This window comes from Lissotriton vulgaris, chromosome 5 (genome assembly GCF_964263255.1).
Source record: "Lissotriton vulgaris chromosome 5, aLisVul1.2, whole genome shotgun sequence".
Taxonomy (NCBI): domain Eukaryota; kingdom Metazoa; phylum Chordata; class Amphibia; order Caudata; family Salamandridae; genus Lissotriton; species Lissotriton vulgaris.
The window spans coordinates 680,018,276-680,032,088 of record NC_141693.1 but is presented as its reverse complement, the minus strand read 5'-3'; the positions used below and the strand labels follow the sequence as shown (position 1 = coordinate 680,032,088).

The 13,813-nt window shown below is 42.9% G+C and overlaps 1 protein-coding gene across 2 annotated transcripts in view; it reads right to left on the bottom strand.

Annotated features, from left to right (window-relative positions):
- Positions 1-274: 274 nt before the first annotated feature.
- UNC5B (unc-5 netrin receptor B) overlaps positions 275-13,813 on the bottom strand; it is a 379,330-nt gene continuing 365,791 nt past the window's right edge. For both annotated transcript variants that reach the window (XM_086922114.1, XM_086922115.1), the window contains 2 exons: positions 4,752-4,930; positions 275-2,395 (listed from right to left, as the gene is read on the bottom strand). In XM_086922114.1, the coding sequence (XP_086778240.1) occupies positions 2,230-2,395; positions 4,752-4,930 (345 nt within the window). In that variant the 3' untranslated portion in view covers positions 275-2,229. The remainder of the gene's footprint in view (positions 2,396-4,751; positions 4,931-13,813) is intronic.

Below are 13,813 nucleotides of genomic sequence, written 5' to 3'. Positions count from 1 at the left end.
CATGCCACATGTGCACCTATGCACTATTCAGGGGTGCAACACGGTGTCAATGTGACACCCTGCCACCCTTGTAAGTCTTCCCCCTATTACGGATTCGGTATTTACCAAATCGGTAATTCCCATTCATTCATATGGGCCTCGAGGCCTATAGAATTAATGGGAATTACGGAATCGGTAAATACCGAATCGGTAATTACCGAATTTTACCGATTCGGTAAAATTTACAAAATTTACCAAATCAATACCTACATACCATTTACCGATTCTGAAATACCGAATCGGTAAAATTCAGTATTTTAGAATCGGTAAATAGGATGTACCTACATATGGCCCATAATGTTTCTGCTGCGGCTACTAAGGTATTCACAAGTACATGAAAAACCAGAAACAATACTCTTTGACAGTACAACAGAAAGGGTAAGGGAAGATCTTCTGAATTTATTTCTTTTCAGGTGTAAGTCTATTCAAAGATTAAATGAATTGTGCCCATTCACATTTTTTCCTGATTTGTGTCTAGACCCTCAATTAGTGAGCTACTCAGTCAATTGGTTATGTTACAATACCAAAACTGTAAAACTTTTATGAAGTAGAAAAACAGTTTTATATCTATTCCTCTAAGAAATTGCTGGTTTAGGGGTCTGAAAGAATGACTTCTTATATGTATGAAATAAGTGTTATTTCTGTGGCCTACGCTGCCTTTTTTTAAGTGACTCTCAAAACTTTAAAGAACACACTTGCTTACTGGTCTCTTGGAGCGCATCCTTTCCTTTATATTGCCCCTACAAGCCTTTAAAAAGTTAGAGTTTGCCTGGAGATGGCGTATCTGTGCAAATCCTTATAAAGAGATTAACCTACCGCTAAGTGATAAAGTCACTGGACCTTTTTCCACAACAGCTAACATGCATCTGAAACGCACCATGATATCACTGGTAGTGCTCAAATGGTTGATTGAAATGCCCTCAGGGACAATTCTTATTTGTTTTTTGAGATGTCACTTTCATCTACAAATATCATATGGAGTGGTAGGTGCTACAGTGACATGACAGTTGGATGCTAGAGTGCCTCACTCAGCTGAACGTTTTTGCCACACAGAACCGCTGTAAAAGGTAAAAAAAACAAAAGGGATGTAGTGTAGAAAAGGCGACACAATGAGTCCTTGCAAAGGGAGATCAGAAGCAGTATTCTTGACAACCTAAAAAAGATCCTAGAGCAAGATGCCAAAATTAGACATATCACTGAGGCCAACTATTGATTAACTCTCTGTGGCTGATTAATTTCTATCAGCTGCAACAGCTGGTCAGTTCACTGGGTCTGATCTCACCCTTCACTGGTATTGCAATCAGTTGCAAGAATTTCCCTGAGTGTAAATATGGGAGTTTGTATGGGATACACATCATAACCTACAATCGAACCAAATTTATGAAAATGACTTAGAAAAGGTAATGTTCCTGTTCACTGTCACCAGATATGAGCAAATAGCTATCTTCATTGGAGACCCAAGGCTTGTAAACATTTTTTTTATATTTTTTAGTTTAAATTAGGAATCTCATCTACAAAAAGTTTTAACACAAAGTGCACTCTGTCTCTCGCTCTTTCTCACTTGGAAACACATGCAGGAGCATATGTTTACACGCTGTCACACCCACAAACATGAAAAAACATGGACTCATCCAAAGATCTGGATAATAAATTAACTTGCGTTTCCTAAGAAACCGTTTTGCCTTAATGAGCCTCTCCAAGCTCAGGCAGGATAACAGCAGTCTGTTTGGATTGTACTTGACCTTTTGAAGGTTGTTAAGCTGACAAAGAAGACAAGGGGGGAAGAAAATGAACAGGAACAGAAGAAACCCCAAGCTACTGTCTGAAGTCCTAATTGCTAAGCCTAGTGGGAAAGAGCAGATTGGGTTCATTATAGGCTGCTGTCAAGGCTACAAAAGAAGCCTTCTCCTTGAGTCCGGCTCGAGGATGCAGGGGTGGAGGTGGAATCCATTAGACTCATAGACGGCTTGTAAACGGGGTATGATGATTCTTAAGGCTGATCGTGGCTGAAAATTCAGAGGATAGGGAAACTCCCCTATGCTTTCATGGTTAGCTACAGCACTCTGTGTCACCCGTTACAATAAGGTTTTGAATGTCAAACTCTTGGGTTAAAACAAAAATCAGGGTGTCTTCTCCTCCACTTCTACCACCATTATCATTGTCCGCCAAATATCCATTGAATAGTTCGATTCAGCAGTCTCCATCTGTGGCCATAACAAGCATCATCTCACTCTTGCCCATCTCCTCCAAGGCACTCGCCAGGGTATTGAGGTCACCATCATCCAGGTGCAAGGCTTCCCATAAGTCCAGGATCACCCCAGTTGGACTGGCTTTGGTGGCAAAATAGTTTAGGTACCTGGAACGTAGAGAAGAACAGGAAGTGTGAGATTTGATTTGGTATCACAGAAGTAATATCAATTTATAAAAGTGCCTAAACTGTTCAGAACTTGTATTTCAAACACATTCATTTAATTACAAATAATATTTTAGCTCAATGATGTGCATCCATGCAAAGTAAATCAGAGAATTAAAATGGGGTGCTCGAATATTACCAGGGAAAACAGGCAGAATTGAGATGGAGTCTTTTGTAAGTCCCTAACTCAAATGAGAAAAAAAGCACATGCCACTATATCAGTGAAAAAACATACCCTAAAATTGAGTTCAGGATTAGGGAAGTAGGAATATGGCGAATTTTGAGAATATTGTCCTAGTAGAACACTTTTGCACATGTTTTCATAGACTCCTATTTGGAATTCTTACTGGTCATACACATTCTAAATGTCTACTGACTTGCAGTGCATTAACATTCAAAATATATTTGAATTAAATGCTAATTTTTATTTCTTACCCTGCAATTTGTACATAATGCAAGTCAATTGGAATTCAGAATCCAGTATGAATTTTTGCAATGCTCTATGACATGAAACAGCAATCCAGATCCTTTGGTATTAGCAATGTTTCAAGAAAAACAATGGCAGTGGCTCAAATTTGCATTTAAATACAAGCTACAATGATGATGGTTGTTGTGAATCTGAGTTAGGTGAACTGTGAATGCTTTCCTCAGTGTTGAGAGTGGCTTTCTTAGTAATTAGCGTTAACACACGATTCGAAATCCTGTTATGTCAAAACAGTGAAAATCAAAGTATGTTCTTCAGTGTTATGATGCCACAAGAAAGGGGATAGATCTCTGGTCTTCCCTGTTACTTCTAAGCCTCCAGAGATCTGATCAAAGCAGTAAGATAGGGATTCACAGTCCCCACCTTCAAATGCATCATTTCAAAGGAGACGAGGAATGTCCATGGTTCTCTGATACCACCATCTACTGTCTCCCTGAAAGCACCAGGTATTTTTTTCAAGAAATATTTCAACATGGGAAGGATGAAATAGAGGATGGTGGGGAAGTGTGGCAAGGAGTAAAGTATTTAATTTAAAATATTTAGGCCGGGAAACGGATGGTCTAAACATAGGGAGGCGTAGTAGAGTGCCAGATGTTTTTAAAATAATATTTGAGTCTGTGGAAATTTAGTATGCTAGATGCATTTCTCATTTCTCATTTTTAAGGAGGGAGGGGTAGCCAGATGTTGATTATGGTGCGTTGGAGTGCACAAGTTATGTACTGTTTGTAAAGTATAGGTATGGTAGGTGAACTTATATTAGCCATGGCTTTCCATATGTATCCTCTCTCTCTCTGCACATATGATCCACTGGATAAGCTACACAGGTGATGGGGGGTACACAACATCATTCTTTTGCTGAACAGCAGTCAATATTGTGAATTGATTTGCTTGTAGTTCTACGTGACTTCTTAGATGACACAAGCTTTGCTCTTCTTCTCACTAGGTACACCGTGGGGGAAATTAACCTCATTATTTACAGAGACATATGTATAGTTCTGAGAGCACTATAGCAGATTAAAGAACATTATGTTATCTAAATTCAGCATAACTATGCCATATATTGACAGCGCTACTGGTGCATGACTGTAAAGAAATAATCAATTATTTAAACAAGTTGTGACGCCAATGAGGATGGGTTTATTAAGGTAAGGATTTGGCAGGGATGAAGCGAAGTGGCTTCCTACACTGCTGACCTTTTACCCTAAAGAAATTGTACGACATTGAATTTCTTTTCTGCTTTTGAGGAATGTCAACAAACATTGCTGCCCCTCAGACTTCGTGCGTGTGTAATGCAAGTGTGTGAAAACTGTTCAATTAACAGTCATATATTGTGTACTTTTTCTTCCTTCCACCACCATCACAGCCTGTTTTCTGTAATATAACTGGCCTGGTCCCTCCGATTATACTGTTTTGTCCAGCACGTGGCATCTGAGATATTCCTGCAACAATAAAATGATCTCTGTGGTATGCTCTTATACTTCTTGATGCTATGGGGTCGACTGCCAGAAAGAGTTTAGTACCTAAAATTAGTGCTGTTACAGTTGCAAGTGCTGTCCAGCTGCTGCTAATTTCGAAACCTGAGATACAAAACTGGCTGCTCTTCAAGTCAGAGGCACGCTTGCAATAATCATAAATCAGGCTGCGACGGGGATAAGTGCAGGCTGTTATGTACCAGAAGATGATGCTCAGACCGCTGATAGCTGCTAAAATGGTTGCTGCTTCCAAGCACTTGTCTTTACGCAACAGCCTGACAGGAAGGAATGTAAGAGGTGGAGAAGGATCAAGCACAAGGAGGGAGCGCGGGATGTTTCTCACCTATCCACGTTGAGTTTCTGAGCAAGGAGGCGCCAGTCGTTCCCTCTGGAGTTGGGGGCATCAAGGCTGTTGCAGATCTTCTGCCGGATGGATAGGGGAATCTTAAAGGCATAGGGACCCAACTGAGTTGTGACGGCATTTCCCGGGTGCATACAGTAAGGATCTGACGATTTGGCGTTCTGTTGAAAGAAATGCAACAAAATATTTTTCTGTGAACACCCCAAAAAATTAGGTTACATTTTTTCACATATTCACTGCAGATATAAGAGGTCTCCTAATCTGAGACTTGAGTATGGCTGACAATTTTTTATGAATTTATTGTATTTTGTTACCTAAATTTGAGAGAAATTCAACAATGTATCGTTTTGGTTTGCTAAGTTATTCAATGGCTTTACAGTTGCAGGCACATGCTCTTCCTCAAGCCATAACGTTTCATGGCGTCTTTACTTGTTATGGAGAAGTCAATCTGCCGTCTTTTTAATTGTGTCAATGTTCTCTCCCTATTTTTTTTTTTTTTAAAGGAGTGAGAGCAATTAATGCTAGTCTTTGCCTTCCAACGTAGTGCTCTGAACAACAAAAAATAGAACCATTCAATGTTAAGGGAATAAAGGGAGCGATTTCAAAATGGGCGCCAACTTAACCTGCAAATCAGATACTACACCTGTGAGTAACCGTTAGAGTCATGGCAGCATTCTATTTTGTTTTTCACAAAGAACCACCCTAAACTAGGGGTTTTCATGACCAAAATGTCCCTGACATCAGGGACATCTTTTATATTTCCCGCCCTGAAATACTATGCCTTGCACATCCTTTCGGAGCAGGAAAAATCCACATCAGATGACCCTCTCTAAAAGGGCAGACTAACATCACTGAGATGTCGCCAGCCCTCTGGCGGATGGACCACCTTCTAAGTTTTCACAATGGACATCTGCTGGTACACTGGGTATGTTCCACCTCTGTCACACTCTAATTCAGACCTCTAGTGAAGTGGTGTGGAATTGTTTCTGTCATCGAATTTATTTCTCCATAATACTCTCTGCATTTAAAGCCTGGAAGAGCATTCACTGTTCTAGACAGCAGGCTTACTCTATGTGTAGGGTCCCCTGTGGTTAGCTCAAAAGCTCTGCTACAGCAAAGATAAATGAGATTCTCTTGCTACCGGTTTATAGTGAAGCCAAGAAAAAATACAAGTTCTTATGCCCCCTTTGATACAGTTGACCTCAATTGGAAGTTTATTTTACAGGTGTTTTGACCACGTGAAACGTTCTTTGAAAATTGATATTTGCACATTTCAATTTGGAGAAAAATTGAAAACTTCAAAATAAGCATGCCCCATTCTACAAATCCCATAAAAAAGATAGTGATAGAAAGTCCAGGTTTCATGGTCCTGCTGCCCATGTTCATGCGTTGGTGTTCAGCCTGTCTGTTGACTAACACCACCCTCATTCTCTTGGTCTTTCTAATCCAAGAATCTGTTTGGTAATATTCATATTAACCGACAAGTCACTCTACCTTGTTTATGGGTCTACTATGGGAGATACTAGTGACCTTGTTTAGAGGTTGCTAGGTGAATTTTCCATCTGCTATTGAGGTTGCTAATCCTCCTCCACCAAGGTGTTGTGTTTAGCATCTGCTGTATTTGGAGTTTTTAGCCAATGAAGAATAGTTTTCTCTAACAAAGGGGCTGCATCCTCCTCCCTCAGAGGAGTTCAGAGGTGGAAAAAAGCATGACGTTTGTCCATCTCTGCTCGAGAAGCATTTAAGACTGTATGTGATTAATGAAAATGTGCCGCACGATTGATGGTACGTAGTCAATGCCGTTCCCAAGATACGATTACCTACCATCTGTCAGAACATAGAGATTTATTAATGTGTCTATTATCACACTCGAACAACTTCCTTTGCTTATGGGCAGCAACGTACACCACACAAGCTTGACTTTGAACTTCACCCACCTCACTCAACATCTCCCATCTAGAATTTTCTACAATCAACAGCCTTGAAATCATGCACTCTGCAAGAGTGTTCTGGAACTCGATGCAAACAGCGCCTTGAGACCTCCCCCAGGTGAGTAGTGCGCTATACAAATGTCATGATTGATTGATTGAACAGAGCACTTTGCCGCTTTATTGGGGGTATAAAGTATGATATCACTTCTGCACTATAATACAATGTCTACATTCTGTACCATGTTTGAGGTGTCCATGTTAAGGACACAATACTTGCCTTTTCATGAAAGTACACCACCCTTTCACTGTGGCAACTATGCAAGATATGGTGGTGGATCAGTTCCCTACGTTGTTAGTAGTCACCTTTTCACGTTACCGGTTTGGACAGCGGAACCAGAGGAGTTCCAGAGAAAACCATGTAGTCCAGGTCCACCAAATTAATGGAATATTCTAAAGGACTTTTCCTGACCCAACAAATTATGTAAAAGAGGATGAGGTGATCTGATCTATTAAAACCATTCGGATTATTTACTAAACAATGAAATAGCTCACATCAGCTCCATTCAATATGTTTCCCTAATCAGCTCCAGTGTTCACATATTTTATTAGCTCATGAATTGATGTAAATTGGCTACAAAATTAAAGTAAAACATGGAGTTAAATAGATTTGTGTTGAGAATTGAATATTTGAAATAGCACCATGAGGTGATTTCGATGTTCTCCTCATTTCTAATACACCATGATACTACTTGGATATGTGCTAACATTTTCTTTTTTGCTACATCATAAAGTAGCACTGGTGTCATTCAAAGCTAGAACAATCTTAAAATGACACGTATCCCAGTTCCAAGTAACAAATGTTTCAATAGATCACATGGTAACTTAAAGAATCTTTGGTGCTAGAATGCTCTGAGATACTATTCCAATGTCTGAATCTTCTTATAGATTAAGAGGAGGGTTTATTATCATTTTATGTTGTTTCCTGGCCAAGTCTTGGGGACTGAGACAGGGGGATGACAGGCACCGACGTGGAATGGTATGCACTAACAGTCCGTATGTCGGTTTGGCCGGCCATCTCAGGCCGGCCAACCCGACATGCGCACCTCAGCTGTCTCAAACCAGAACTGTGTTGCCGGGTTATAAAATAAAATACAGTGGTTATACAGGGTTATAGTGATAAAAGACAACAACTGTTCGGGTAGCTAGACAATACTGATGTGCTTTTGAGCACCTTATATATGAAAAAAGAACGAACAAAACAGCTTCCCCAGAAGCATTAAAACTTGTTTCAGACCTGCAAAAATGAAATATGTGAAATATAATTATTGGGAAGCTGAAATGATGCCGATAGTGAATTACCTTATAACTGTGGTGTACACCTCACCCAGAAAACTGATAATGTGTGTCTCACTGAAATGTGAACTCATTTAGGACAATATGGTCCTTAGCATAGTTACTAAGAGCATACATCCGAGGCAAATGAAATAAAATACCTAAATATGACTACATGCATTGTGATACGCAAGGGGCACTTCTTAATGAATTAAAGTATGTGGCTATTTCATGGTTTCTCTCGGGACATCCATCCAGGGAGACCTGTTCATTTTCCTTTTCCATTTTGATATAGAATTCGTTCTTGGCAACACAGTCGTTTCACTATTTTGGTAATTATTTTGTGATGTAGGTACTGGAGTCCCAGACTCCTTATAAAGGGAATCAGGTATGTAATATTCCCTGCTGAGTAAATAGTAACAGAACAACAAATACTCTAATGGCGTTCAAGCTCATAATTCCAACCTGACTCTGATTTATATTGCAATCCGCAATATAAGGGCGAGAATGTAATGTACCCTTTTACCAACACAAGCCACACTCGTCTCCGTGCAGGAGCCTAGCCTGTGAGAATATTTGGCATCTAAATCACACACACAATCTAAAAATACTGTCTAAAATGTCTTTAAAGTTAACATCAAATATTTCTTTAATATGCAGACACATTTCAGAGTAGTACATTAATTACCTCTGCGTTGAGAAGTATTCTATTAAAAGTGTTTTTTAACATATTAACTTAGAAATGTTCCAGCCTTAATGACAATGCTGTTAGAGGAAAGCCAGTCGCACTTCTTAAAAGTTTGTGCCACACACGGATGATTTTCCTTGGAAGGGCGAGGTGTAGGGAATCTGATGGGCAATGAAAGTTGGTGTTTTTATTGCCCTGGTGCATGTGCAGCATGCAGTATCGTTGTAAGACTCTCCCTATCACACAAAACACCACACACCCAGAAAAGGGAGAGGAGGGGGGGAAGGTGGTGAACATAGACAACGGAAGGGGGCAGGAGCAAAGGCAACTTGGACAACGATGGCACTCAGAGCATAGCTTGGAACGCAAGCAGGAGGATAGGAAATGGCTGAACAAAAATGAAAGGCAACATTCCAGAATAATACTTTCTTCCCCTGCGACACGTGTCCTTATCAAAACGAACGTAACGCCCTAACACAGGATACACCATTATCAATGGGTGTCCGCAGAAATAGGAACAGACAGAACGGGGAATGAGATTCAAAAGGGCGGGGGAGGAGAGTGGCTGCCCCAATACTAGTGGAGCCTAAGATAGCAGGGGGAAGGACAGCGAGCTGGGAGGAAAGGGCGGAACAAAACTAGGGGAGCCTGAGATAACAGGGGGAAGGACAGCGAGCAGCAAGGAGAGGGTTGTACCAAAAAAGTAGTGCACTGAAACAAAACATTTGGTCACTAGTGAAAGGATCAATGTATCAGGGGCAGACTCCAGAACGTAATAAAACAGCCACAAGGTGGGACAAATGCACACTATTCACCAACAAAAGCAATGCCATTTCTAAAGGCAGACCAAGCATCCAATAAAAAAGCAGTAGGCTTTTGTGGGTGTTTTCAAACTCCACACTGGAATTACAGCATGCCTCGCAGAGCAGCGCATGCATGCTGACTCTACGCTCGACCTAAAATAACATAGCAATGGACCAGAGACCTTCAGTTGAACTGAAAAGGCATGAACACTGTTCGTATAAGTTGTATCTACACTCTCTTACCTGTGACTAAACCCGAGGAAGAAAAATACATGTATGGATAGAACTGATGCTTGGGGCGTTGTGAAGCTCTGGTAGACATCATCTGGTAGACTCATTAGAGATGCTTTCACAGCTGGCTGACTCCCAGAACCACAACCATTGTACATAAAAGCAACTGCACTTTTCTGATCCAGCTGCTAATTTTCAATGTAAGTGCATCACATAAATCAATAACAGATTCATGCAACAAAACATGCAATAATATTGCATTCATAGTATCGACTACCAACTTATCACTAAAGTAAACATACATAGTAAAGTATTGTTTCGTCAGTACAAGCAGCATGTCTTAGACCCCGGATGGCTCCCGCCGGAAGACCACGGTACAGGCAAGTTCCTATGGGACGCCTGAGGGACCAGTGGGTTACTGCTAACTTGCAGAAAATGGCCTTGCTGGGCATTTTAACTCGCCAGCAGTCCTAGAGAGTCAGAGGCTGCTGTTCTCCTGGGTTCTGGGTGGGTGTTGAGGCTAGAAGCCTCCAGCTTTTGGAATTTTACAGCTCAGCCTATCTGGGTAGAGGAAGGTCGACAGGGCTGATACACACCAGTTACCTCAAGGCTTTCCTGGAGGAGGTGGCCATCACTTGTATAAGGGCCTGCAAGAGTCTTTTCAGGAACTGAAGGCCAGTCCTGGTTTCCGTGTAGCGTCTTGGAGTTCCAAGATGGAACTGCACTATTTTTTGCTTTTCTTTTTCTCAATTTTGATTGGCTCCTATGAATTCTAGGCGATTTCCTTTCCCTATCCATACTCTATTTAAGAACTTCTTTCCTTTATTTTCACGGTGTCGCAATGCAGCCAAAGTATTTTTCAGGGGGTTTAATTCTACCCTTATATACAATTTTTGTACTTGATATTTTATGTGGAGGTTTTGAAGAATCTTAAATATGGTCACGGTCCTGTAGCCGTCTTCTTCGCCGACTTAAATGATCGCAGTCATGAACCTTCAGGTGTTTTTTGTGCAGCTGACTTTTCTTCCAGTTGTAACTCTTCCAGCAGGCACCTGTCTTTCACACGCGTATGGTGAAAAGGCTTCAAGAAGGAATCATCCTTACCTCGGACAGTCCAGGAACCAGAGTTGGAGCAAACGTCAGTGTGCAGTCCTTGACAAGTATATATTTTCTATGCTTAACTCCACAATCACTTATCTTGAAAGTGAGCTGGTGTTTTATGACACAGGAACAATATTATTGCAAGATAGTATAAAAAACCATGAAACAGCAGTATAGCACCTCGAAAACCATCAATTTTTTAGTAAGATGATAAAAACTGCTCTGTTACAAAGTGTTATAATTCCCAGGGCACATGAATTAGTGTTAAAATGTCCAAAATTGCTGCTAGCTCTGCAGAAATAATATATAGATAGGCTGTGCTCCACCACCTGGTCTCATACTCCATTTGTTACAGGATGGAAATAGGCTGCCCTCCTCTTTTAACTGTGGCAATCCTACAGAATTAATTACCTTAGATCACCAAAATAAACATGTTTAAAATGTATGTTGCTGTTAATGACTTATTCCTATTGGAGTGAAATGGGACATTGTACACCAATGTTCTGGAATGTGACAATTGTATTCCTAAAAGTAATGCTATTTGTGTGTTGTTTTGCTAATTGCTAAACAGATTGTGTTCCAAGAAAAACACTGAGAACCTGAATTCAATTCATCTCTGATGAAATCCTTGATGTGAACGGGTTAATTGTTGACACAGAGCATTGTGTTCCCATAGAAGTTCCAACTGAGTAATTAAATTACCCCATTTGACACCATTTGAAAGCTATGCTAATTAAATATACACCTATACCCATCTTGACATGATTATCATGCGCTGTCAATGCAGATCGCGCATTCTGTGAGTAATAGAACACTTGCAGGTGTTGAAACAAGCAATTTGCAGGATAAAAGAGCTAATATAAAGAAAAAACGTTTCTATCTGGCAGGTATGTCGGGATTTCTCAGTATCCATGCAACATGGTTTGCAAATTTTGTAAATAACACCTTTTCTTAAAATACATTCTTAAAATACGCACCCCAAAGGTCTTAGTGTTTTAAATATATTGTTAGATACCTGAATCACTTGCCCTTTGCCCACCAGCAAAAATGGGCGCATGGCCACCACTTATTGTGGCCCCATGGGACCCATGAATGAATGTTAATGCATTGTGGCACCATGGGACCCATGATTGAATGACCAACACCGACAACACCCTCGCACCCGCCGAGCACCTGCACTTCCAGGTCCACATCAACCCCAAGACCACCCTCAGAGGCACCCTCATCTACAGACCCCCGGGACCACGCACACAATTCAGCGAAGACATCGGCAACTTCATCAGCCCGCACGCCCTCCTCTCCGCTGACTACATCCTCCTCGGGGACCTCAACTTCCACCTGGAGAACAACAACGACCGCAACACCACCACCCTTCTGGACAACCCCGCAAACCTGGGACTCAAGCAGCTGGTCACCAACCCCACCCACTACGCCGGACACACACTCTACCCCGTCTTCTCATCCAGCAAGGACATCGCCTTCAGCCACGCCACCGGACTCCACTGGACGGACCACAGCTGCGTCCACTTCAGCTTCAGAAGGACCACGATCCACCACCACCAGCAACAGGTTGCACGCAGAAGCTGGAACAAGATCACAGCCGACCAACTTGCGACCTCCCTGAGCAGGAACCCTCCCACCAGCGCAACGAACCCAAGCCAGGCAGCCACCAACCTCGCAAAGTGGATCAGCAACTGCGCAGACGACCTCGCCCCTCTGAAGACCCCGCCTAGCAGACCCGGTAGCAAGAGAGCCCCATGGTTCACCGACGAACTCAAGAGCTCCAAGAAGAACTGCGGAGCCCTCGAGAGAACCTGGCGCAGAGACCCAACACCGGAAAACATGACTGCCCTCAAGCTCGCCACCCGAAAACACCACCAATTCATCCACGCCACCAAAAAAAACGCATTCAAGGAACAACTGGACAACAACGCACACAACAGCAAGGAACTCTACAACATCGTTAAAGAGCTCTCCAACACCAAAGCCGGAAACAACGACATCACCCCTTCGCAAGACCTCTGCAACTCCCTTGCCTCCTACTTCCACAACAAGATCGCGGACATACACAACAGCTTCAGCACTCAACCGACGCACGCCACGACCGAACCACCGCCCCCCACCACCACCCTCTGCGCCTGGACCCCGATCAACACCGAAGACACCGTCCGCACGATGAACTCCATCCACTCCGGATCTCCTACCGACCCCTGCCCTCACCACGTCTTCAACAAGGCCGACGCTGTCATCGCACCCCACCTGCGGGACATCATCAACACCTCCTTCGACACCGCTACCTTCCCGGAGAGCTGGAAGCACGCCAAACTCAGCGCTCTACTAAAGAAGCCATCAGCCGACCCCACCGACCTCAAGAACTACCGCCCCATCTCGCTGCTCCCGTTTCCTGCAAAAGTCATCGAGAAGACCGTCAACAAGCAGCTGGCTGCCTTCCTCGAGACGAACGGATCCCTCAACCTCTCGCAGTCTGGCTTCCGGGCCAACCACAGCACCGAGACCGCCCTGATCGCAGCCACCGATGACATCCGAGCACTGCTTGACAACGGAGAAACAGCAGCCCTCATCCTCCTTGACCTCTCCGCGGCCTTCGACACTGTCTGCCACCGTACACTAGTGCAGCGACTCAGCAACGTCGGAATCCAGGAGAAGGCACTGGAGTGGATCATCTCCTTCCTCGCCGGAAGGACACAGAGAGTCCGCCTCCCCCCGTTCAGATCTGAAGCCACCAAAGTCATCTGCGGCGTTCCTCAAGCCTCCTCGCTCAGTCCAACCCTCTTCAACGTCTACATGAGCCCCCTCGCAGACATTGCATGCCAGCACAACCTCAACATCATCTCCTATGCTGACGACACCCAGCTGATTCTCTCCCTCACCAACGACCCCGCCACCGTCAGAGCCAACCTTCACGAAGGGAGGAAAGAGGTAGCCGAATGGATGAAG